General features: G+C 54.0%; 1 protein-coding gene across 3 annotated transcripts in view; it reads left to right on the forward strand.

Moving 5' to 3' along the window:
- The window catches only part of Nek6 (NIMA related kinase 6), a 71,872-nt gene extending 50,277 nt beyond the window's left edge, over nt 1–21,595 (forward strand). For all 3 annotated transcript variants that reach the window (XM_040735700.1, XM_040735699.1, XM_013122042.3), the window contains exons 6-10: nt 4,037–4,145; nt 4,968–5,075; nt 11,767–11,861; nt 17,207–17,320; nt 19,717–21,595. In XM_040735700.1, coding sequence (XP_040591634.1) covers nt 4,037–4,145; nt 4,968–5,075; nt 11,767–11,861; nt 17,207–17,320; nt 19,717–19,827 — 537 coding nt within the window. In that variant the 3' untranslated portion in view covers nt 19,828–21,595. The remainder of the gene's footprint in view (nt 1–4,036; nt 4,146–4,967; nt 5,076–11,766; nt 11,862–17,206; nt 17,321–19,716) is intronic.
- The last annotated feature ends 242 nt before the right edge of the window (nt 21,596–21,837 follow it).

Genomic DNA, 21,837 nt, shown 5'->3' on the forward strand with positions numbered 1-21,837 from the left:
CCCCCTGCGTAAACAGTGCAGCGCCCGTCCGCTCGCCGCCTCCGGGGTTCTTTCAGAGGCCTGGGCACACAGCTGTCTCTGCAGAGAGGCCTGGGCCACTGCTGCAGCTCAGCCCTCCGCAGCGCACACAGCTGTCTCCTAAGCTCAGGCACGCTCCACTCCATTTCTGCTGCTCTTCTTGGTGATCATCCCATGGTACTGGCGTCTCAAGCGGCGGAGTCTTCTGCTGCGGGTGGGCCGCACTCTTCACCGGTAGACCCTCCTGGGCTCTCGCAGTGCCAGGCCGCAGCTGCTCTCCATGTCCCCCGCATGTCTTCCGGCCCCCCCCCCCAGTGATTCTTACACCACCCAGTTCAGGTGCCAGCACAAGGTGCAGCTTCAGCCACCCCGAACACAGCTCCCGCGTGCTGACTCACTGAAGCTGGTCTCTTCTGTCATCGCTAACTCCTCAGCGCCAACCGACCAGCATCAGTTAGCCCGGCAAAGCAGAGGTTTCCCTGGAGTGGTTCAGTCTCTTGTTAATCACACCCAGCTGTTCAGCCCCAGCTGAACAGAGCCACAGAGTCTTAATTCAGATTGCGCAGTGGCCCTAGAGAGTCTTTAAGTGACGTGACCTATGGCTCTAACTGCCACATTCTGGAGTAGGGGAAACTGAGGTCCAGAAAGGTTGGCTTGTCTGAGAATACTGTGTGGGAACTCAGACTGTGTACCTGGCCTGGAACTGGTCAGAGGTCATTGTCTTCAGGACCCAGCCTTTGGACAGGTGTATTCTTTACCACACAGAGAGGATTCTATGCCTGGTCTGTGAGAGCCTGAGCCACTGTGAGCTTTCACAGTGGTCTTCGATATTCCATAAGCTGTCTTGTCCCCCTCTCAGGACTCACAAGGGGAACTTCTGTGGGTTTGCTTTCAGGGACATGGCAGCTCCACTGACAGAGTGCCACCATCCTCAGCAAAGCTCAGAGAAGTTTAGTCACCAGCCAAAGGCAGCACAGCCCTAACCCGTGACCTCTGATCCTTGCTTCTCCCTGTTGGCATGGGTCCCCATCTCCAGCCCCTAAAGTGGCCCCCATCACCTACCTTCCCTGAACCTAGTCTGCCCTGAGTGAAGCCAGACCTCATAGCGGGCTCCCACTGTGTGTGGGTACGAACCGACATGGATTCTATCTTCCCAGCAGGCACCGGGGGCTGAGCAATTGTTTGTCGGTTGCTCTTCAGAAATTTGGCCCCTAGGAATATGGTGTCGTTGGGAAACGGCGTTGCTGAGCTGTTATCACCTGCTTTTATATTTCTGTTGACGTATTAATGCATTTGCGGGGCATTAATCTGCACGCGGATCCCTGGTGGGCACAGACGTGATACATCATGTCTAGGATCCCTTCACTCGCTTCTCGTTCACGCGCCATCTCCCGCACACATACCCCGAGAATACATGCAGCCCTCCATCTGCCATGTGCCAGCCCCCAAGACCGCGGGGTCCCTCCATTGCCGGGGGTGCCCCCAGGGGCTTGAGTTCTACCAGGAAGGCAGGCTCTAGAGTGAGCCAGGGTGGGGTCTGCTGAATGGGCGTGCTTCCTGGAGGAGGAGATCCCTGGGCCGAGTTGCCCCCAGAGCAGGTGGGGAGAGCCGGATAAGCACTCCAGACGGTGACAGTGAGATGCACTGTGGGCCAACAAGGAACACCAGGTGAGGCGGTGACGGTGTGGTCAAGCCACGGAGAGTTTCTCAGTGCCGCTCAGGGTTGGGGACTGCTGCTTCCTAGGGAGCAGATACAGCGAGCCCTGTATTTGGAAGACTGGGTGCCAAGCAGAGGGTCGGAGCAGGGGCAGAGAGCCAGAGCCCTCCTTGCTCTCCACATATGCTGTAGCCCACGGGCCTGAGACTCCCCTGTGACCTCTCAGTCTGGAAGGGAGGCAGACAGCATTTGGCTGGGGGCTGAGCTCCAATGTCCGCCCTTTCCCAGTGACCCTTTGGGAGAGGGTTCTGAGGAAGGACTGTAAGTTCTAAAGAAGATGGCCTGGGCAGGCCTGCCTCTGTGTGCCCGGGCTCCACAGAGAACCCATGTGGCTGCTGCCTGGCCTTCCTCCCTAGTGAGTGCCTCTCTTCCCTGCCTGCAACAGCTGACTACACCGGCTTCCTCACAGGCAGGGCTGGGACTGTGGCAGCGCCAGCCAGCAGGGGAACTGGACCTGGGGTGGCTTAGCAGGCTGGTGCCCAGTTTCCTCATACCCAACACACTGCATGGTGCCTTGTAGGATCTGTTGTCACACCCCTTCCAGGGGAACCCAGCCTTCGCAGCCAACCCCGAGCTCGGGTCACACCACAGTGGTCCCACTGGTCTTAGTTAGAGGTCACTGGTCAGTGGGGGGCAGTAGGGGCTGTGTCCTGAGGGCTTGCAGCCTCAGGGGCCAGTCAACCACAGTGCTGGCATTGTTTACAGGGCTGGTGAAGCCCAGAGCTGCCACGGTCTGAAACCCACCAGAGACTCTGCGCCTTCCCACTAAATGTCAGCTGGCACTTATAGAGTGTGACATTTAGAAAATCACCACTCCTGACTGCACACATCCCCACGTAAACACTATAATGAGGACCAAATAGCATTATGGTGTAAATAGCAGCCTGCCCAGCCTGCCGCAGAGGCCTGGGGGTGGCCCGAAGCAGACGTCTTCTGGGAGACCAGGACAGCTAGGCCTCCAGCTCCTCCTGGAAGGGCCTCTGGAGAGCCTCACGGGGTTTAGCAGCTGTGACAGCCTCGCATCTGGAGTGTCCAGCTCTGGAATCCAGCTCAGGCACCTCCTGCTTGGTCTCTCTGGGCACGGTCCCTCTCACAGGTTCCCAGCGTCTCTAGGTGTGGTGAGGAACTTGAAGGCCTAACCGACCTCAGTGCCTTCATGCTTCTTGCTGAGGGCCCAGCAGCATGGCTCAGCATGGACTGTGCCGGCTGGGCAGGGCCTTCTCTCCACTCCTGCTCCCTCTACAGGTGGGGCAGGCACCCCAGTAGCTCCTGGCTTTCTCCACCAGAGTATTTGCTTAGCAGTAGGCCAAAGTGCTGCCGCTTGCCACTAGAACCGCAGCCTGGTGAGCAGGTAACTGATGCCTGGGAGCTCATGCACCCCAACACACAACTGTTACCTCAGCTGTGCCTTAGGATGTGTTCCTGCATTGTCCTTCCAGAACCTTCCGTTTCAGTCCTCTCCTTCAGTGCTGCCTGGGGGAGTTGGTTTTTGTCTTTTTTCTTTCTTTTTTTCCTGGGGGGTTGAATGTGGTTTACTAGGTCCTCTCTAAAATAGGTCCTCTCTAATTTTATGTCAACTTGACATAGGCTAAAGTAATCTGAGAGACGGGACCTTAACTGAGAAAATGCCTCTATAAGATCTGGCTGTGGGCAGGCAAGCCTGCAGGGCATTTTCTTAGTTAGCGACTGATGAAGGAGGGCCCAGCCCGTCGTGGTTGGGTCCTGGGTTCTCCAAGCAAGCAGGGTGAGCAGGCCATGAGGAACAAGCCAGTGAGCAGCACCCTCTGTGGCCTCTGCCTCAGCTCCTGCCTCCAGGCTCCTGCCCTGTGTGAGTTCCTGTTCTGATTGTGGTGTGGTAGTAACAGATGAAATAAACCCTCTCCTCCCAAAGTTGCTTAGGTCATGGAGTTTCATCACAGCAGTAGACACTCTAACTAGGACAGTAGGCAAGGAGGCAGATGAATGCCCACTGAAGCCAAGGGGCTGCTTGAGAAAGATAGCCAGTCCCCTCGGGGTCTCTGTGCCTTTAACAGTCACGTGACACTGGGACTTGCTGGCTCTGAGGACATGGGGGCAGCAATGGCCACCTCTCAGGCGTGGCTTGGCTGCCTTCCTCCCACACCAAGCCGAGGCTGAGGCTGAGTGTCCCTTTCTCGGGATCCCTCTGGGCCAGGCTCCAACCTCTCAGTGCATGGGGGCTGAAGAGAGGTGTGGGCACAGCATTCTGGCCCCGCCTTGTTCGCTCAGCCCCACCACTGCCCCCCCCCAAGCTCACCCAGGCCTGTCTGTCTGTCCCCACAGTACTTCAAGAAGCAGAAGCGGCTTATCCCCGAGAGGACCGTGTGGAAGTACTTTGTGCAGCTGTGCAGCGCTGTGGAGCACATGCATTCTCGACGCGTGATGCACCGAGGTGTGTGCCCCGTGGCGCCTGGGACCCCAGCCCTGAGATCTCCGAGCGCCCCAGGAGCCGCCCTAAGAATGACGTGGGCCAGTAGGGTTCCCCATGCCTGGTATCCAACAGCTGCGCTGGCATCTGTTCCTTGTCAGGAAGCACCTGTGAGGGCAGGGGACCCGCCTGATGCCAGTAGTCGTCACATAGGCTTCAGGGGACAAGGGCCACCTCAGCACTGCCTGCACTCGTCCCAGATGCGACCAGTTCTGGCACTGAGGCCGGTTTTGCCCAGAGAAAGGAAGTTTCCTGTGGGCTTTGGCACCTTGGTAGGAGTTGGCTAAGCAAACTTCACACCCAACCCACACCAGGAAGTGAGGTCGAACCCCAGTGGGTGCCTCTGAGAGGCACCGGCAGGTGTGAACCTGCTGGAACCCACGTCTCCATTTCTCCGCCTGTTCAGCCCCTGTGTGTGAGGTGCAAAGCTTGGTGCTCGCAGGGACTGTCTACCGTGCAGTTGACAGTCCTCCGGCATGGGGAGACGTAGTATAGAGGTCTCTGCTCCCCACTCCCAGCCAACCTGTGAAGGAGGGGAGACAGACAGACTCACAGGTGAGAAAACGAGGCTTGGGGAGTGACTGTCCCAAGATCCCCCTGGGGGGCAAACAGGCAAACCTCAGAGACGGCCTGCCTGTGGGCTTTGCTGTTCTAGCGGGAATCGGCTTTGCCCTGACTGACGCTCACCCATCGCCGAAAGGTCCTTTGTGGACACTCCCAGGCCTGTGGCCTCCGATCCCTCCTAAGCCTGCCCTCCCACACCAACCCCATGTCCTTGCCCTGCAGACATCAAGCCGGCCAACGTGTTCATCACAGCCACGGGCATTGTGAAGCTTGGCGACCTTGGCCTGGGCCGCTTCTTCAGCTCGGAGACCACTGCAGCCCACTCACTAGGTAAGGGGCCTGTGGGGCTGGGCGGCCTGGCCAGAGGGCAGACATTCTCCTGGGAGTATTGCATAGTGTGGGGAAGATGGTTTTTGAGTCGCTAGAGTTCACTCTTGCTTTGGTATAGATCCAGAACAGAGCAAACTGAGGCCCAGCGGGGCCACTGGGGACCTCCCTGTACCCCAGGTCACGTCTTGAGTATGCCTGGAAGGCCAACAGACCCTGCCATACAGAGTGCGCTACATCTGCCTGCTTTGGGGGCTGGGGCTGGCCTGCTGGACCGTGACGGTCTTGATGCCCTGCTGGGGGTGTGGAGAGGGTGGCTGCTGAGAGACAGGGAGAGGGACAGGAAAAGACTCAGGCTGATGAGCTTCAGGCTGGGGGGCTGTGTCAGCTTCCAGATCTGTGTGCCTGGTGTGTAAGAGCAAAACACGTTGAGTGACGGAAGGGAGCCTCCGCCCTGTAGTTAGCTTATAGGAGCCGGCATGGCCAGCGGGATGCAGACAGGTGTGCTGTGCGTAGCCAGGTGTAGCGGGGTTCACCAGGGACCTGAGAGGCAGGCATCCCCCCCCGACTCTCCCCTAGTCAGTCCCTGGCATCTCTTGGACATCGCCAAGGGAGACAGAGGGGACGGGGCCAGCATGTCTGGTCTGTGGTTCTACTCATTTCTGTTCCACTCTGCAGCTCCAATCTGTCTCTCCCATCCCCCACACGTGGGTGCCTGCAGCCAGCCATGTGCCAACAGCAGCTTCTGGTGGCAGCATGGGTGCTCTGTGGGAAACTCCCCTCTGGAAACTGTCACTGTTCATTCAGCAGCCCATGGCGGCTCAGACTCAGGGCATGCACTTATGAGAAATGAGCCAGAGGCTTGCAGGGCTGTGATGAGGCATGGGCCTCCACCTGACCTGGGAATACCTGAACTGGCCTCTCCCTTCACTCCCCTGATTCCCTGACCCCAAGGAAGCGGCCCCAAAGACCTCAGGATGCTGTGTTACACCTCCACTGGCCTTCAGGGGCCACAGGGCCTAGAAACTGGAATTCAGGGTGTTGGGGTGATTTCAAGGTTATATGGTGTCCCTCAAAACCAAGGCTACAATGCTAAGTGCCTACTTCTTCTACAAGGTCAGGGACAGAGGTGTCCATCAGGGATCCCCAGCTGCTGACTCTGACCGGAAGGGAAACCTCACCTTCTGAAGGCTCCAGTCCACTCTGACCTGTTTACAGAGTTAGGATGGTGTCTTTCCTTTGTTCCTCCCACGTGCTAGGAAGTAAGTGTTTGGCCCTTGATAACACACCATGGCCATTTGGCTGAAGCGTTTGGAAAAACTGCAGCAAAGAGCAAAAGCACTGCCCCCTAGGTCTGTCAGTCAGGCCCAAGCCGCGCTCTGTCCTGTCTTGGAGAAGATGGCTGCAGTGGCTAGTCAGAGCTGGTTAGGATCTCCTTGTTAGCGACGGCAGAGCCCCGGCTCACCCGACTGTGATTTTATCCACTTGGACTGCTTCTCTTATTACATTAATGAGAAGGAGCTGGGACTTGAAAGAGGCACCTGAGCAGACCCTGCAAGATGGGTGCAAGGTGCCCTCCCATTCCCATCGCTGCTCCGGGCCAAGTGTGCCACAGCCCAGGAGGCACCGCGGGGCTGAGGGCGCTCCACCAGTCTGAGCCTGCTGGACCACTCTGGAGCCAAGGCCCTTCCTCTCCGTCCCTAATCTGACCTGGGGGTTGGCAGTGCAGACCCATAACCCAGGACCCAGAGTCTCCAAGTTCCAGAGGAAAGCTCCCTCCTGCCACCAGTTCTGTGCGCAGCCTAATGCCCGCAAATCCGGTTGGGCAAGAAACAGAACTAATGGCTATCACACCGTGACACGAGAAGGGTAGGGGCCTTCTCACCTGTATATGGCTGTGAATGATTCACCCTCTGCACCTAATGTGCACCTACTATGTGGGGATGCTGGGGCAGTAGCCTCCTCATCTCCTAAAGCTGCTGACCCCGAGCCACGTTTATGCAAATCCGTCCCCTGCCTTCCCTCCCTGGCCCCTCCTTAAGCTCCCATTTGCTAACGGGAGGCTGGCATGAAAGGGCATTAGTCAGTGCCACGGTCGGGCTGACAGGTGCGGTACCCAGCGGTGGCAGAACGGCTGCCTCAGTGTCAGGAAGAGGAGCCATAATTAGAGCTCGGGACAGAATGAGCGTCAGACGAATTACCAGGCAGCAGATCATATTTGTCAGGAAGGATTGCATACATAAAAATTAAGTGACAGTACACGCCGGCGTAATGAAAGAAAAATGAAAGATTTGCCTATACACAGCTCACAAGCTACAAGCAAGTGTCTCGCTCCAAGCAGCGGCAGCAGCTTCGAGACAAATGGTGGGTCTGAAGAGCAGAAATGATGCCGGCCTTGTGCTTGGCAGCGGTGACAGTGGTGACAGGGTGCCTCAGGCTGAGACTGGGCAGGGTAGGAAGGGAGGTTGCTCAGAGCCAGGCCTCGTGGGTCTGCCTGGTCTCTCTGGGACTGCGGGAGCAGAGCCCGACAGGGACAACAAGAAGCCAAGGGGCCTGGCTGCTCCCCAGGCCTGGCTTAGTCACGGGCTTGCGTACCATTGTGTTCCCGCACCATGCTGGCACGTGTGACTCAGCAGCCTTTACTGCCTTCGGGGGGCACAGACTGCAGAGAGAGCTGGTGAGAAGTCGGGCAGAGCGCTTTCCCGAAGGCCAGGAGCGTGTGTGCAGCTGCTGGGCTCTGAGTCTAAACTCTGCCTGGAGGAGCCAGGGTCACCCAGGATCGGTCGCCACCTTAGCCCCCAGCCACCCTGCACCCCAGTGTCACCCGGCTTACTGAAGGGGCAGGTCATACGGTGGGCTTTAGGAGCATTTAAGAAACATTTGCTTTTATAAGGTCCATACCCAGGACCTTCGTCCTCACTTAGCTGAGGAGGCTCAGGGCTGAGAGAAGTGAAGCCCTACCAGTGGTCACTGGACACGGGCAAGGACGCGTCCCTTGTCCGGGTGGTCTTCAAAGGGTGGAGACAGGTAGGGAGATGCCCCACCAGGCTGCCTGAGGCAGGGACACCTGGTGGGGAGAAGCAGAGCTCTCCTTGTCATTTGCCAGTGCTGCCATGCACAGGACCCTGCTGTGTGCGACCACAGTGAGCTGTAAGGTGGATTCGTGGTCCACACAGGCGGACAGACATCCCCAGGGATGCTCGCTCACTAGTGAGAACTCACCAAGGACCAAACACTGTTGTGATCCCCACTCTCCATCATCCTGTCGGGAAAACCCACTGCTAAGCACCAGGGCATCAGTGGTGAGGAACCAAGGCAGGGGCATCTTGCCCTTTGACCAGAGAGCGGCCAGAACAGATCACACCAGGGGGCAGTTTGCATAGCTTGCCTTCTGTCCTTCCTGGAGTCCAGACTTCCGCCCCACCTGATGGACGATGCCATCTGGGGAAGGGCAGCTTGCAGACAGTGCCCTTTTTCATGCCTAGTGTCTCAAACAAGTGGGCATTTCTAACCCTGGCAGTGTGTTTTGACAGGGATGACTCTTGTGGGAGGACTCTTCAGTCAGCCTTGCACTTTGAGGCCCGATTTCTCTGGGTTCTGCAGGTTTGGAATCCCCAGTTGTAGGGTAAAGACTCGGGAAGGTCAGGCTTGGGTAGGCTCCTCTTTCTTCTGTGCAGTCCTGACCCCTGCCATCAGGAGGGACTGTGACCAGGCAGGGCTCACTCTGCAGCATGTGTGAAACTAGTTGGTGCAAGGTGGCCTCCGGGACAGGACACTGCCCAGGGAGATACTCTCCTGCTAGTTTCTCTCCAGGTCCCCAGAGTTGCCCTTTCCTAGGGTCTGGAGACGCATCTCCCGTGGCCTGCTGCGAGGGTCGGTTTCTCTGAAGCCTGCTGCCCCATAAGTGATGCCCTATGCTGCACCCTTCCCCATTTGTCGTCACCTGGATAGGTAAAGTGGCACCCTTCCTGGGGGCTATGCTCAGTGCAGGCCTGTCCTGACTCATGAGAAGCTGTCCCCTGCTGGACACATCCCGGGGCGGGCAGCACAGAGCCCCAGCTCCACCAGCCGCAGGTGTAGGGACAGACTGATGTGTAAATGGGCTCTGATGGGCAGGCAATAGATGAATGGACAGATGAGGACAGGCAGGTGAGCGGGTGAACTGCAGGCGGCCTCCTGGAAGAAAGTTCCTCCCTGGGTGTGGTGGCGCACATCTGTAATTCCAGCACAGGAGGCAGAGGCAGGAGGATCGTAAGTTCAGGGTCAGCTTGGAAGGGCTGGAAGTGGGGTTCAAGGGTAGGACATTAGCACGGGCTAAGTCCAGGTTCAGACCCGCACTGTAACAGAAAACGGAAGTGAAGGATGCAGGTGAGTGAGCCCAAGGACCACCTGTTTTATGTGGAGGTGCTAGGCCATCTTCAAAAAAGAAAATAATTAAAATTAAATAAAAAAGCCATCATGGAGGTGGAAGAGCGATGTAAGGAGGGGAAGCGGCTCCCTGCCTCCCCTCAGCAACCCTGGCTCTCATGCAGGCTGTGCCGGGACCTGCGTTAAAGCCAGAGGGAGAAAGTGGTGGCTAGCCTCGCTGGAAGTCCCCAGTGCCAAGCTCAGTGGGCAGAGTCAGAGCTGAACACACAGCAGCCAGAGTTGGTTTGGGGAAGAGGACTAAGACCAGCACAAGGCTCTAGAACCCCTCACCTCCAAATAGTCTGGCCCAGGCTTCCTGGGGATCACCGCACCCTAGGGTGCTTCTTGCCTGGGCCTAGCAGATATAAAAGGTGCCTAGGACACGTGGGAGGAGCCACAGTTCCGACCCCTGCCTCCTGCCAGCCCTGTACCGCCATCCTTGTATTATGGGTCCCTCCAACTGTAGCACCTGGGTGCTGGAATCCAGTGCCACTTGTCCCTAGGCTCTCACTGCTTACCAAGACCTGTGGATTCTGTCCTGTGGTTTGGCCACTGGCTTGGTTTTTTTGAGTTCTTGTGACGGGACTACACAGGTTTATTCCTGATATCCCACTTGCCCTCAAGAGGTCACAGCTGCACATGTTAGCTGTGCAGCCAATTTCACTGAGGAACCACTGGCCCCTGATTACCACCATAGCGTCTGAGTGCAGGCTAGGATGTTCAGTTCTCAGCCATGTCTTTGACGATGAAGCAACGGTCATGGTTAGACTTGTGGCTTCACGGGGACCATGCCTCAGACCATTATCCACTGAGTAAGTGGAGCATTAGGCTGCAAAGAAAAAGAGTGAAAAGATATGCACAACCTGTCATATAACATACCCGTGTCCCCTTGCTCAGGAACCACAGCCCACAGAAATGTACATCCTACCGTTTGGAGCAAAACCGAGGTTTTTACCCCAGTCCCTGAAGATTCCATCACATTCCCAATTACTAGGGGCTGCTAGCATGTAGTCTTTGGGGGCATGTTTCAGACTCAAACCATCTTGGTTAGTTAGGTGTTGGTCCATGTCAGGGAGATATTGGGGTGGTTTTCTCTGTCCCTGTATATTAGTTACCTTCTTGTTGCTGTGACAAGATCCCATGACCAGAAGTAAAAGCTGATTCTAGGCCACAGTTCCAGAGATGGAGTCCGCTGGGGGAGGCATGGGAGCTGTGCTGGCTGGTTTTATGTCAACTTGACACATTAGAGTCATCAGGGGGGAGGCCTCAATTGAGAAATGCTTCCATGAAGTGGCACTGTGGGGCAAGCCTGTGGGGAATTTTCTTAACTAGTGATTGGTGTGGGAGGGCTGGTGCCACCCCTGGGCAGGGGGTCCTGGGTTCTATAAGGAGGCAGGCTGAGCTAAGCCATGAGGATCCAGTCAGGAAGCAGCTCCCCTCCATGGCCTCTGCATCAGCTCCTGCCTCAGGTTCCTGCTCTGTGTGAGTTCCTGTCCTGACTCCTTCAGTGATGGATCATGGATATGGAAGTGAGTCAGATGAACCCTTTCCTGCCCAGTTAGTTTTGGTCATGGTGTCTCTTCACAGCAATAGGAGGACAGTGACTAAGACAGCAGCAGACAGCCAGAGTGGGAAGCCAGAAGGTCATAACCCTGAAAGTGCAGTGGGACTATAAACTCTTAACGCGCACCCCCACGGACGTGCAGTGGGACTATAAACTCTTAATGCACACCTCCACGGACGAACTTCCTTCAGCAAGGCTGTGCCTCTTAAAGGTTCCCTTACTTCCCCCAAACAGCACCATGATTGGGGATCAAAAATTCAGTGCCCAAACCTACAGGAGACATTTCTCGTTCAAACCATCATACCCTAGCTTGCTGTTGGTGAACCCGAAGGACTATGTCATCATGAAGTTGATCATTTTAATGGATCGTCCCCTTTTTGTAAGCCTCTTGACTTGCCTGAGCCTCAGTTTCCCCTCATGTGGCTCTGTCAACATGGACAGTTGTTCTTTTCTGTTGAGAGCTTGTTCTGGACTGTCCTGGATACAAACTGTTGCCTAAAGAGATGGTGGTCACTTGCATTCAACCGTCATTGAACCCTGGCTGTGTGGCCCCCAACCAGTTCTTAACCCTGAGGGGTCCTGAGGAGCCACTTAAGGCTCTGTTAACATGGGCAGCTATCTCAGACTACAAAGGAGGGGACAGTCCATATCTCCTCTCCTTAAGCCCCTGTTCTTGCCCCACTGAGGCCCAGCTCCTGAGTCCTACCCCTTGTTGTGTTGCAGTGGGAACACCATACTACATGTCACCAGAGAGGATCCACGAGAATGGCTACAACTTCAAGTCAGACATCTGGTCCCTAGGCTGTCTGCTGTATGAGGTGAGTTTCTCGTGTGCAGATTGGTGGCCTGTGGGAACTTCCACAGGGGCATAGGTAAGACAGGCTCACCCCATCCACTTATGGTAGTACCGGGGCTGCACGTACCCACCTGCAGTTTCAGGACCCTTGGGGACCAGCCTTTCACCCTTCAGCAGGCGTGGCCTCCGTAATGTGGTCAAGCCATCCTTGCTGGAAAGGTGGTTGGTAGTAAGCTGTACTGTGGGCTCCAAGAAGGGGATGGGCCAGTGGGACATCTCACTGCTCTTCTCTGGTTTCCTTGGTAACCACATCTGTATTATTCATTGGCATGCAGGTCCTGGGAATGGGTACAGTCATGCCTGGCTCATACCCTGTGTTGCTACGCTAAGGAGCACTCCAGGCCCAACAGTGTGGCTCTTGCTGATCTGGTAGCCAGCCTGGAGCCAGAGTCAGGGCCCCTGAGTCTTGGTATGCTGTGAACAAGCATAAGCCTCACTCATTTAAGATAGCCGCAGTGGGGTCCTGGGTCAGTGAGGAGCACAGGTCGCCCAGAGAGGTGCAGCTTGGGCCATCTGATGTCTCTATGTCAGTGGCTGCACCTCCCGCCAGCCTGCTGGGACCCATTACTGGGCTCCCAAGAATCTCCGCCAAGCCCTGGCTGCCTGATTGGAGCCCTAATAGACAGGTGAGAACTATGGGATTAGGACTGAAACCTCATTTGTCTTTTGCTAGCCTGGAGCTTGTGTGGGGTTGTGAGTCTGGTTTGAACTGGTCACTCTAATGAACCCCATTATTAAACTGATGGCTGGGACTGACTGCAGCAGTGACACTCAGGAAAGTGCCCCAGGATACACCAAAAGAAACTAATGCTTCTGGGGGCTGTGTGGTGACTACCACACCAGTGGTTCATGGGGGCCTTTGGACAGCGGATTGCAGTCTCCTGTCTGGGTCTCTCTCTCTCTCTCTCTCTCTCTCTCTCTCTCTCTCTCTCTCTCTCTCTCTCTCTCTCTCTCTCTCTGTTTTTTTTTCGAAATAGGGTTTCTCTGTGGCTTCGGAGGCTGTCCTGGAACTAGCTCTTGTAGACCAGCTGGTCTTGAACTCACAGAGATCACCTGTCTCTGCCTCCTGAGTGCTGGGATTAAAGGCGTGTGCCACCACGGCGGCTCTCCAATCTCTTTACAAGGCATAGAATTCGGTGTCTTTCTTTCTTCCTTTTTTAAAAAGATTTATTTATTATGTATACAATATTTTGCCTGCATTCATATCTGCATGCCAGAAGAGGGTGCCAGATCTCAGTACAGATGGTTGTGAGCCACCATGTGGTTTCTGGGAATTGAACTCCGCTCCTCTGGAAGAGCAGTCAGTGCTCTTAACCTCTGAGCCATCTCTCCAGCCCAGTCTTTCTTTCTGAGTCAGGTGCTAGAGGCGTGTTAAGGCAGGGAGGCTGGGAGGTGGAGATGTTGCTCCTGAGCCTGCACCTAGCAGAAGGTCGTGCATTTTAAATGCGTGGCTAGAAAAGATGCCCTTGTGGATTGGTTGTGTGGGTTACCTGCTAGGGTGCAGTAGCCCAGTGTCATCAGAAGGCCTGTGGGCAATTCAGGCCAGAACACTCAACAGTGGGGAAAGCCAAGTCTTTTCAAGACTCTGAGGCATCAGTTTCAGGAATAGACCTAATGAGCACCCTAAGGTCTGGGGCCAAAGGGGGATTCAGAGACCCCTGTGAGAGAACATGACCCAGGTGTGTGAGGTGCTGCAGGTATGAGATTCCTATGAGAGAGCATGACCCAGGCGTGTCAAGTGCTGGGGTGAGACTCTTGTGTTGATGGAAGTTTCTGTCCCGCCAGGTTCTGCGGCTGCTAAGTCCCCAATAAGCACACAGAGGCTTATATTAAATATGAACTATTTGGCCTATTGCTCAGGCTTACTACTAACAAACTCTTACAGCTTAAATGAGCCCATAATTCTTATCTATGTTTAGTCACGTGACTGGGTACCTTTTCTCAGTGTGACACTGTCATCTTGCTTCCTTTGCATCTGGCTGGCGACTTGTCAGGTGCCGGGGTGCAACTCCTCTAAGAGAGCATGACCCAGCCATGTCAGGTGCCGGGATGAGGGACAGCTGTTCAGGAACACCCTACTCTTAAACATGTGAGATGAGGAAGAGAGCGATTTTTACTTCGTTTTTGTGAGCATGCCTGTAGAACTCTCAACCATTGGGCCTCCGAGGGGAGACATGTGTGTCCAGCAGGAGCCCAGACTGGGCAAAAGGACCCAAGGTCCAAATCTCAGCAGCAGCACCTGGAAGGGTTGGTCTCAGCTGCCCCATGTGTGGGATAGTCTGCCTTGTGGAGTGAAGTGTGTGAGGCCCTGTGACTGAGGTGCCCAGCTCCGGACACTCAGGCCTCTCTGTGAGCCCACTGACCAGCTGAGCTGAGCACCTGGTGTTTGCTGCCAGTCCTTAGACAGCCAACGGCTTGACACATTTCCCTTTTTGCTTTGGCCAACAGGAGGTCTCGGCATAGTTCAGCTTGGGTCCTCGCGGAGTCCCCTTTGTCGCAATCCAGATGGCTTGTTTTTATTTTTCCTTCCTGTGTTGTGTGTTTTCAGAAGCTGCTTCCTGCCCCCTTAGAGTCGTGAGGGTCTCTAAACGTAAGCACAGCCTGACCGAGAGGTGTGTGCGTGCATCCCTCGGGGCGAGTGGAAGGGTGGGGGATGACATCTGGCTCCCTCTGCTCCTGCCAGCCCTGTCCCCACCCAGGCCTTTGCTACCACTCAGCTCAGCCAGTTGACTTGGTCATTGGTAGTGTGTGGTGCTGCCTGCCTTGTAGCCATGCAAGAGCAAACGGCAGCGGGAGTGCAGGTTAATGGGTCAGTTCCTCTCGGAGTAGGAGGCCATGGTGCTCATGGACTGCCCTCAGTGGTGGTAGCGGACTCTGCTGAAGCCAGCATCCCTCTGGACCCCCACAGCGCATCAGGGAAAGAAGTGTATTGCTTACCCAGGAGACAATGAGGGGCCTCATCTGGGCCAGTGCTGGATAATTGGCAAGAGATGTCCTACAGTCATGGCTGTCACCTCCCAGAGACCACCTGTGGTATTTTCCCAAGGTGTCAGCTTGAAGAGCTGGGACAAATTCCATCTTCCCACTCCCCGCCTAACTTAGACCCTGAGGCGTCTCATGATCCCCATGGAACACATGCTATGTCACCATGACCAGGGACTCCAAGTGTACCAGGCCAGAAACAGTCCCCTAGACATCCTTCGCTGAGCCCCAGCATTGGCTGAGGTCTCGAAACACGTTACCTTTCCTGTGGAGGAAGAGACAGTGAAGCCTGAGGCTCACTTGGTGCTGGCCCCTTGCAGGGGGACCTCAAAGGCCCACCTAGGGCAGAGACCCAGCAAGACTGTGGGCTGGGAAAAGCTGCTTTGGAATTCTGGCTTGACCAGTAGAATGGCCTGGAAAGCCCCTCCCTCAGAGAACCAGGCCTCGTGCCCCTCTAAATCACCCTTCACCCCAGGCTGTGCTTGGGAGACGCTGGGTGACAGACAAGACGGGTGTCTGGGTCCCTAAGTCACGTATCATCTCCTCCTCCCTCCACATCCTAGGTTCTTTCAGATACAGACAACCCTCACCTTCCGGGGTTGTGTGGCTCACACCCAGGGAAGGAAAGTACGGCATGTGGTTCACTATCTTAACCACGACTCTGGTGGTCTAGAAGTAGCCAGTGTCTGGCCTTTGCTCTGACCTCCCAGGGGCTGGCTGGCCACCAGTTTGAGTAGCTCTCACCTTCCTAGGTAATCCTTATAATCCCCATATCACCAGCAAGCCCTCAGGTTACTTCACAGCCTGCCATACGTATCAGGTATGTCAAGGCCAGGGCCAAGGGGCCCTCAGCCAGTGAGCCAGAGCAAAGGCCTTGGCAGCCTGGCTCCTCAGTAGGGAGTCAAACAGGTTGGACCTGGACCAGGTAGGGCATGAAAACCCAATGACCCTTCACTAGCAGGAAGGACTAGGTTCTTTCATCAGGAGGAAACAGGAAGTGAGGGACAGAAAACACTTGAATGCCATCATGGATTATCAGCAGATGTGCATGCCGGGCTACCTCCATGCTCCTGCAGACCCTCCCGAGGCTTTCCCCCAGGTACCTTGAACACAGTGGGGAATGTGGGTACTTCAGGAAGAGGGAGTTCTCTCCCTGGATGAGAACACACTAGGGCCACTGTCCAACTGTCCTGTCACTCCCCAGTGCCCATCAGTCTGCCTCTCTTAAGGTGCCCAGGGTGGTGTCTGAACCTTGCCACACCCTGTAGGCTGGAGCTTCCAACTTAACAGCCACCAACTGCAGAGCCCAGCTTCTCTCCACCCTGGAACTCCCTGAGAGAGGGCACCAGCCTGCAGACAGCTTCGCTACATCTGTCCAAACCTTCCAGTGAAGTCAGCTTTCAGGTAGACATGTTCCCAAGAACAGTGTTGCCACCACTCTTTAGTCAGAGCCAAGTATGGTATCACTTCCCTGTAACCCAAGCACCCAGGAATGTAAGGCAGGGTTACCACAAGTGAAGCCAGCCTGGATGACACAATGAGTCCCAGGACACCCTGGGGATTCTAAGTGAGACCTTCAAACAGAGATGGGCAGAGGAAGGAGCTCAGTTGGAAAGTGCTTGCCTTGCATGCAGGACTTGAATTAGAACCCCTGGCATGCTGGAAAAGCTGTGTGCTGTGATGTACACTGGGTAAGTGGAGACAGGCTGATCTCTGAGGCTCACTGGCTAGCCAGCCTAGCCTACCACTCGTGACAAGTGCCATGCCAGGCCCTGTCTTCAGGAAATGGTGGATAGTGCCCCTGAGGACTAACACTAGAGGCTGACTGTCCCCTTACACTACACACACACACACACACACAGAGAGAGAGAGAGAGAGAGAGAGAGAGAGAGAGAGAGAGAGAGAGAGAGAGAGAGAGAGAGAGAGAGAGAGAGAGAGAGAGAGAGAGCACCCATTGAAAATCTGATGGGCAGTGGTGGCATACGCCTTTAACCCCAGCACTTGGGAGTTAGTTTGAGGCCAGCCTGGTCTACAGAGCAAGTTCCGGGAGAGCCAGAGCTGTTTACACAGAGAAACCCTGGCTCAGAAAACAAAACAAAACAAAATAATAATAATAATAAAGTAAGAAAACCTGTCAGGCCTAGGAAGAGCCTAAGGAGCAGAGTCTCTTTCTTATTGCAATCCCAACCTCCTTGGGCTCCAGAGAGGGAGAAGCCCACAGGACACTCAGCTGCAATGGAGACCAACCAGTGGTCCCTCTGGCTTCTGAAATCCTTTAGATGTTGATTGAGGCTGATGGCTGGTCCCGTGTCCCTTCCCTTGCAGATGGCAGCTCTCCAGAGCCCCTTCTATGGAGACAAGATGAATCTCTTGTCCCTCTGCCAGAAGATAGAGCAGTGTGACTACCCACCTCTCCCAGGGGAGCACTACTCTGAGAAGGTGAGCAAGCTGGGGGCCAGTCCTGGTGGACTTCCAGGAGGGGTGGTGCTCAAGTGCCTGAGGCTTGTAGGATGCAGCAGCGCACAGCTGCAGTAGACCTAAAGCAGCCTAGGGGCACCGAGGAGCAGGGGGTGAGAGGGGGCACCTCGGGCGAGCTGGTTGGTCTCCTGCTGTGTAACAGGCCTGTAACCCTGGAGTTTAGACTTCCACATTTTATGCTGGGTGCAGGCGCTCTGGACAGTTACTGGCTGTGTGAAGGTCATCTTCAGATGGGTTAAATTGTATCTCCCTCATGAATAGAGAGAACTGACAGGCCTCCTGGCACATTCCTGGTTCAGTCAAAACAGGTCTATATACTTCCTTAAAGTCTTGTTTTCCTCATCTGTAGCATGGGGACAAAACTAGACTCTCCAGTCCAGGTTCATAAGGATTAATACAGGTATCTTGCTTAGCAGAGCCAAGCCAGCATCCATCATCATCAAAAGTATGTATTGGAAGTAACACAGCTCTATGTAAATATTGCTAAACATCACCTGTCATGTGTGTTGAGTCTAAGGGCTCTCACTCTACAGAACCCAAGGCCACTCCCATGATAAGGGCTCATATGTATAGAACCTCTCCCTCGTTATGTTTCCACTAAGGCAGCATTCTCAATCTTTGGGTTGCAACCTCTTTGGGAGTCAAAAGGCATTTCACAGGGGTCTCCTAAGACTATTGGAAAACAGAAATATTTATAGTTCCTAACAGTGAAATAGCAACAAAAGTAATTTTGTGGTCGGGACTCACCATAACGTGAGGAACTGTATTAAAAGGCTGCAGCATTATTAGACGGAGAACCATTCCACTGAGGAAAAGCCCATCATCCAGATGAGACCTTGTGGATGCGGGCAAAGCCTAGGAGGCTCCCAGCCAGCCTCCAGTCCACTGGTCCTCGCCTGTGCAGAGCACCACCCCTGGGGTGGGGAGGTCAGGAGTCTGCTCCAGTGGCATGAGTTCTCGCTAGCCCCTCCGCTGAAAAGATCAGTGTTCTGGAGAGCAGGCTGGAGCAGAGGGAGAACGGATTACGTCCTTCACAAAATCCGTTATTCACTGCTTGTTCCTTTATTTAAACTAACTTCCACACTACAAAAAGACATGCAACTTGGTTCTAATCATTTGTGCTCCTGTGCCAGTCTGCCAATGGATCCACCCATTCCACTTCAGTTGCATGGCAGAAATAAAGCCTCCAGAGCCCTTAGCTTTATCTCCTAGGGCAGACTTTGTCTCTCTAGTGCACGCCCCTGGCAGGTAGCAGCTCCAGACCCTCCTCCTCAGCACAGGGTGTGTCCCTAAATACACTCCACTTTTAAAGCTCTACTGTGTTTTAAGGGGTCTTGTCTTTGTTGCTGTTTCTCCCTATGACTGGTAACTATGTACTCTGCTTCTGAGTAGTTGCAGGGCAGATTTCACCTTGATGTGTTTTTCACCTGATGGTCAGCCATGGTTCCCTTGCAGAGCAGCTTCAGAAGTCACTGTAGTCTTGGACTCCAGATGTGCTACAAACACCACTTTCATCTGCTCATGGGTTTCGGTGTTTATAGAGCAGTGGGACCCCAAAAAACCAGGCAAAGGAAGGAGGCACACCCTCAGTGAGGCAGGGGGTCCAGGACTGGCCCCTAGCTGGAGGTGTATGCTGTGGGCCCAGGGCCTCTGGAACACCCCAGACTCTGCCTCCTCAGACCCTAGAGCTCTCTGGTCCATGACCTCCCCTCTCTACTTTTGCTGAGACCACCAGCACCCCCAGCAGCAGGCACTGAGAAGCAAGCAGCCTGCCCAGTGTTGCACGTTTAAGACTCAGGCTTTTTAAGGTCATTATTTTAATTACCATTAAAATAACTAGCACTCTGGCTATCAGAACGAGAGGGATCAGAGGCTTAAGGTGCCCCTCCTCCACCCTGGCGGGTGAAGCCTCAGTGTCTGGATAATTAAAAGCATGTCTTTCATGAGCACAATAAGAGGCCAGGGGGTATTCAGACTGCAGCCTTGCTGCATGTTAATGCATTTATTATGATCAATAAGCTCTTTCCTGGAGTTTTCTCTGGTTTGGGCTTTGTGTGACTGGCAGCAGACACACATGTGTACAGGGTACTCACACTCACAAATCTGCAAAGGTGTGCACAGGTCAAAACTGAAGGTTATCTGAGGGTCTCCAAGCATTGCCTTTGGAACTAGACAGGCCTAGGCATGCATGTACCCGGTCACCCCAAGAGCTGTGTGACCGTATATCTTACCCTTCAAAGCACTCTTCACTTGAAAGGGGACAACTCTACCATCATAGGTGCCGTGTGGCAGACTGTGTGGATGTGGGTAAAGTGCCTGAGTACGTTAAGACTGACAGAACTGCTCTTTCCTTGCAGCTTCGGGAACTGGTCAGTATGTGTATCTACCCTGACCCCAACCACCGACCTGACATCGTGTATGTGCATCAGGTGGCCAGGCAGATGCATGTCTGGGCGTCCAGCACCTGAATGCAGCGTGCCTCATCAAGGCCAAACACCACTTGTCTTACTTGAGTCCTCTCCCCAAGTGGCACCAGGAAACCCCCACAGCCAAGACCAGAGGGCTCAGCAGGCTAACAAAGGCAGCTGCCTCTGCCACTAAAAGCTGAAAGCAGCTGGGTTATGGTCAATCTCCAAAGTCCTTTCTTTGAACTGTTGCAGACAATCTGAGCTGGGCTATTAGTAGGGGAAGGAACTTAGCAGTCCCTGAAGCCCCCTGTACCAAGTGAAATGTGAATGTCGACCTGGTTTCTTCCGACCTGTCCAGGCCACACTGTCAGACTTACAGCGAACAGGGTGACTGGTGTGTGTCAGCCTTTGCAAATGATCAACACCGGTTGATTTAGTTCTTGGTACCTTTCCATACAACAGGCTGTGTGCTTCATTTACTCTCTTGTAAGGGGACACAATAGAAATAATGGTTTAGAGTAGAGATTTCGCTAATACTTTCTCTGCATTTTGTAACTTGATGAGTGACAGTGAGAAGCACCCAGCACTGGCGTTGAGATGCATAGTGTCTGGGAGACAGGGTGGTCCTCCTCTCCTGCCCTGCCGTGTACCATAGCCTCCTGAAATGCTGTGGCTCACTGTAGGAGAAGTATGAAACACTTTCATCCATGGGAAGATAGCAAGAAAAATCCAAGAGCTTTGCCTCCACACTGGTCTCTACAATTTTGATTCTCTGTCTTCCTAGTATGACCTGGGTAAGTTTGTTGGCTTTTCTGACAGGATCTCAGACAAAAGACATGGCAGCCTAAGTTTGTTATCTTAGCACTTAGGAGGTAGAGGCAGGGGGATCAAGAATCCAGGCTCACCCTAGGCAATATGGGAAGTTTAAGACTGGATATAAGATCCTAACTCAAAAAGAAAAACAAAACAAACACACACGAGATACAAATCAGCCAGCAGTGGCAGGTGATCAAAAATGCAACCTGTCACTCTTTCAGAAAACTCAAGTCCATGGACCACGAGAGTCAAGAATTAAAATACAACTGTATTATGTGCAGGAAAAGCAGGAATATGTTCATTTACTTTTTGTTCTCAATAGGATTAACTGTGAAGACTAATTTATAAATGTGAATTTAAGCAAACTTAAGTGCCGGAGGAAACAGTCTGAATTATTTTGTTCTACTATGACAGTGGTCTCAATCTGGGTCAGAATCCCTTTTGCAAACCGCTACCTCCAAAAAATATTTACATTATGGTTCATAAAAGCAGCAAAATTAGTTATGAAGTAGCAACAAAAATAACTTTATAACACGAACTGTATTAGAGGGTGACAGCTTTAGGAAGGCTGAAAGCACCTGGCCTATGCAATAATCAAACACTGATGACAGGCCAGTGCTGCTGTGTCTGGTCAGATGTTTAACTCGATGCTGGATGAACTTACTACCCAGAGCTCCCCAAAATAGGGTCCCTGGTTGGCCACCACCTTCTGAGCAGAGTCTACACTCCAGGTATGGCCTCTGCCTAGAGCAAGCTCTCCGTGTTTAGACAGAATGGGAAGAGGAGTGACCGCTGAGCAGCTTGGGGATGGCTCTAACAGCAAGTCAGTATCGTCTTGAACTGCAGACCAAACCCAGGACACAACAGCAGCACAACTTCCTGAGGCACCTTTAGAAACAACTTGCCAGGCCCCAAACAGTCCAAGGAATACCAGAGTATTCTTAAGTTCCCCCAAGTAATTCTGAGACTCTGCCGAGCTGCCACCCTCAATAAATGCACTGTACTCTCTCAAGCTGGCTCTGGCAGTTTCCACCTGGGAAGTGGGCCTCCAGTGGCCCGCCCATAACCCTCACTCGTGGGGTGGGGTGGGGTGGGGTGGGAGCCTCTGTCCCCTGCCCAGCACTAACCCTGAAAGTTTCCCTTACTCTTGGTTAGCACTGTGTCTGTTCCGCGGCTCTGTTGGCCTCTGTAGAATAAAGAAATTAATTGCAGCACTCCAACCACTGTCCACACCAAGAGGACCATCTGCCCAAT

This window comes from Mesocricetus auratus, unplaced genomic scaffold (assembly GCF_017639785.1).
Source record: "Mesocricetus auratus isolate SY011 unplaced genomic scaffold, BCM_Maur_2.0 Super-Scaffold_100047, whole genome shotgun sequence".
Classification (NCBI taxonomy): Eukaryota; Metazoa; Chordata; class Mammalia; order Rodentia; family Cricetidae; genus Mesocricetus; species Mesocricetus auratus.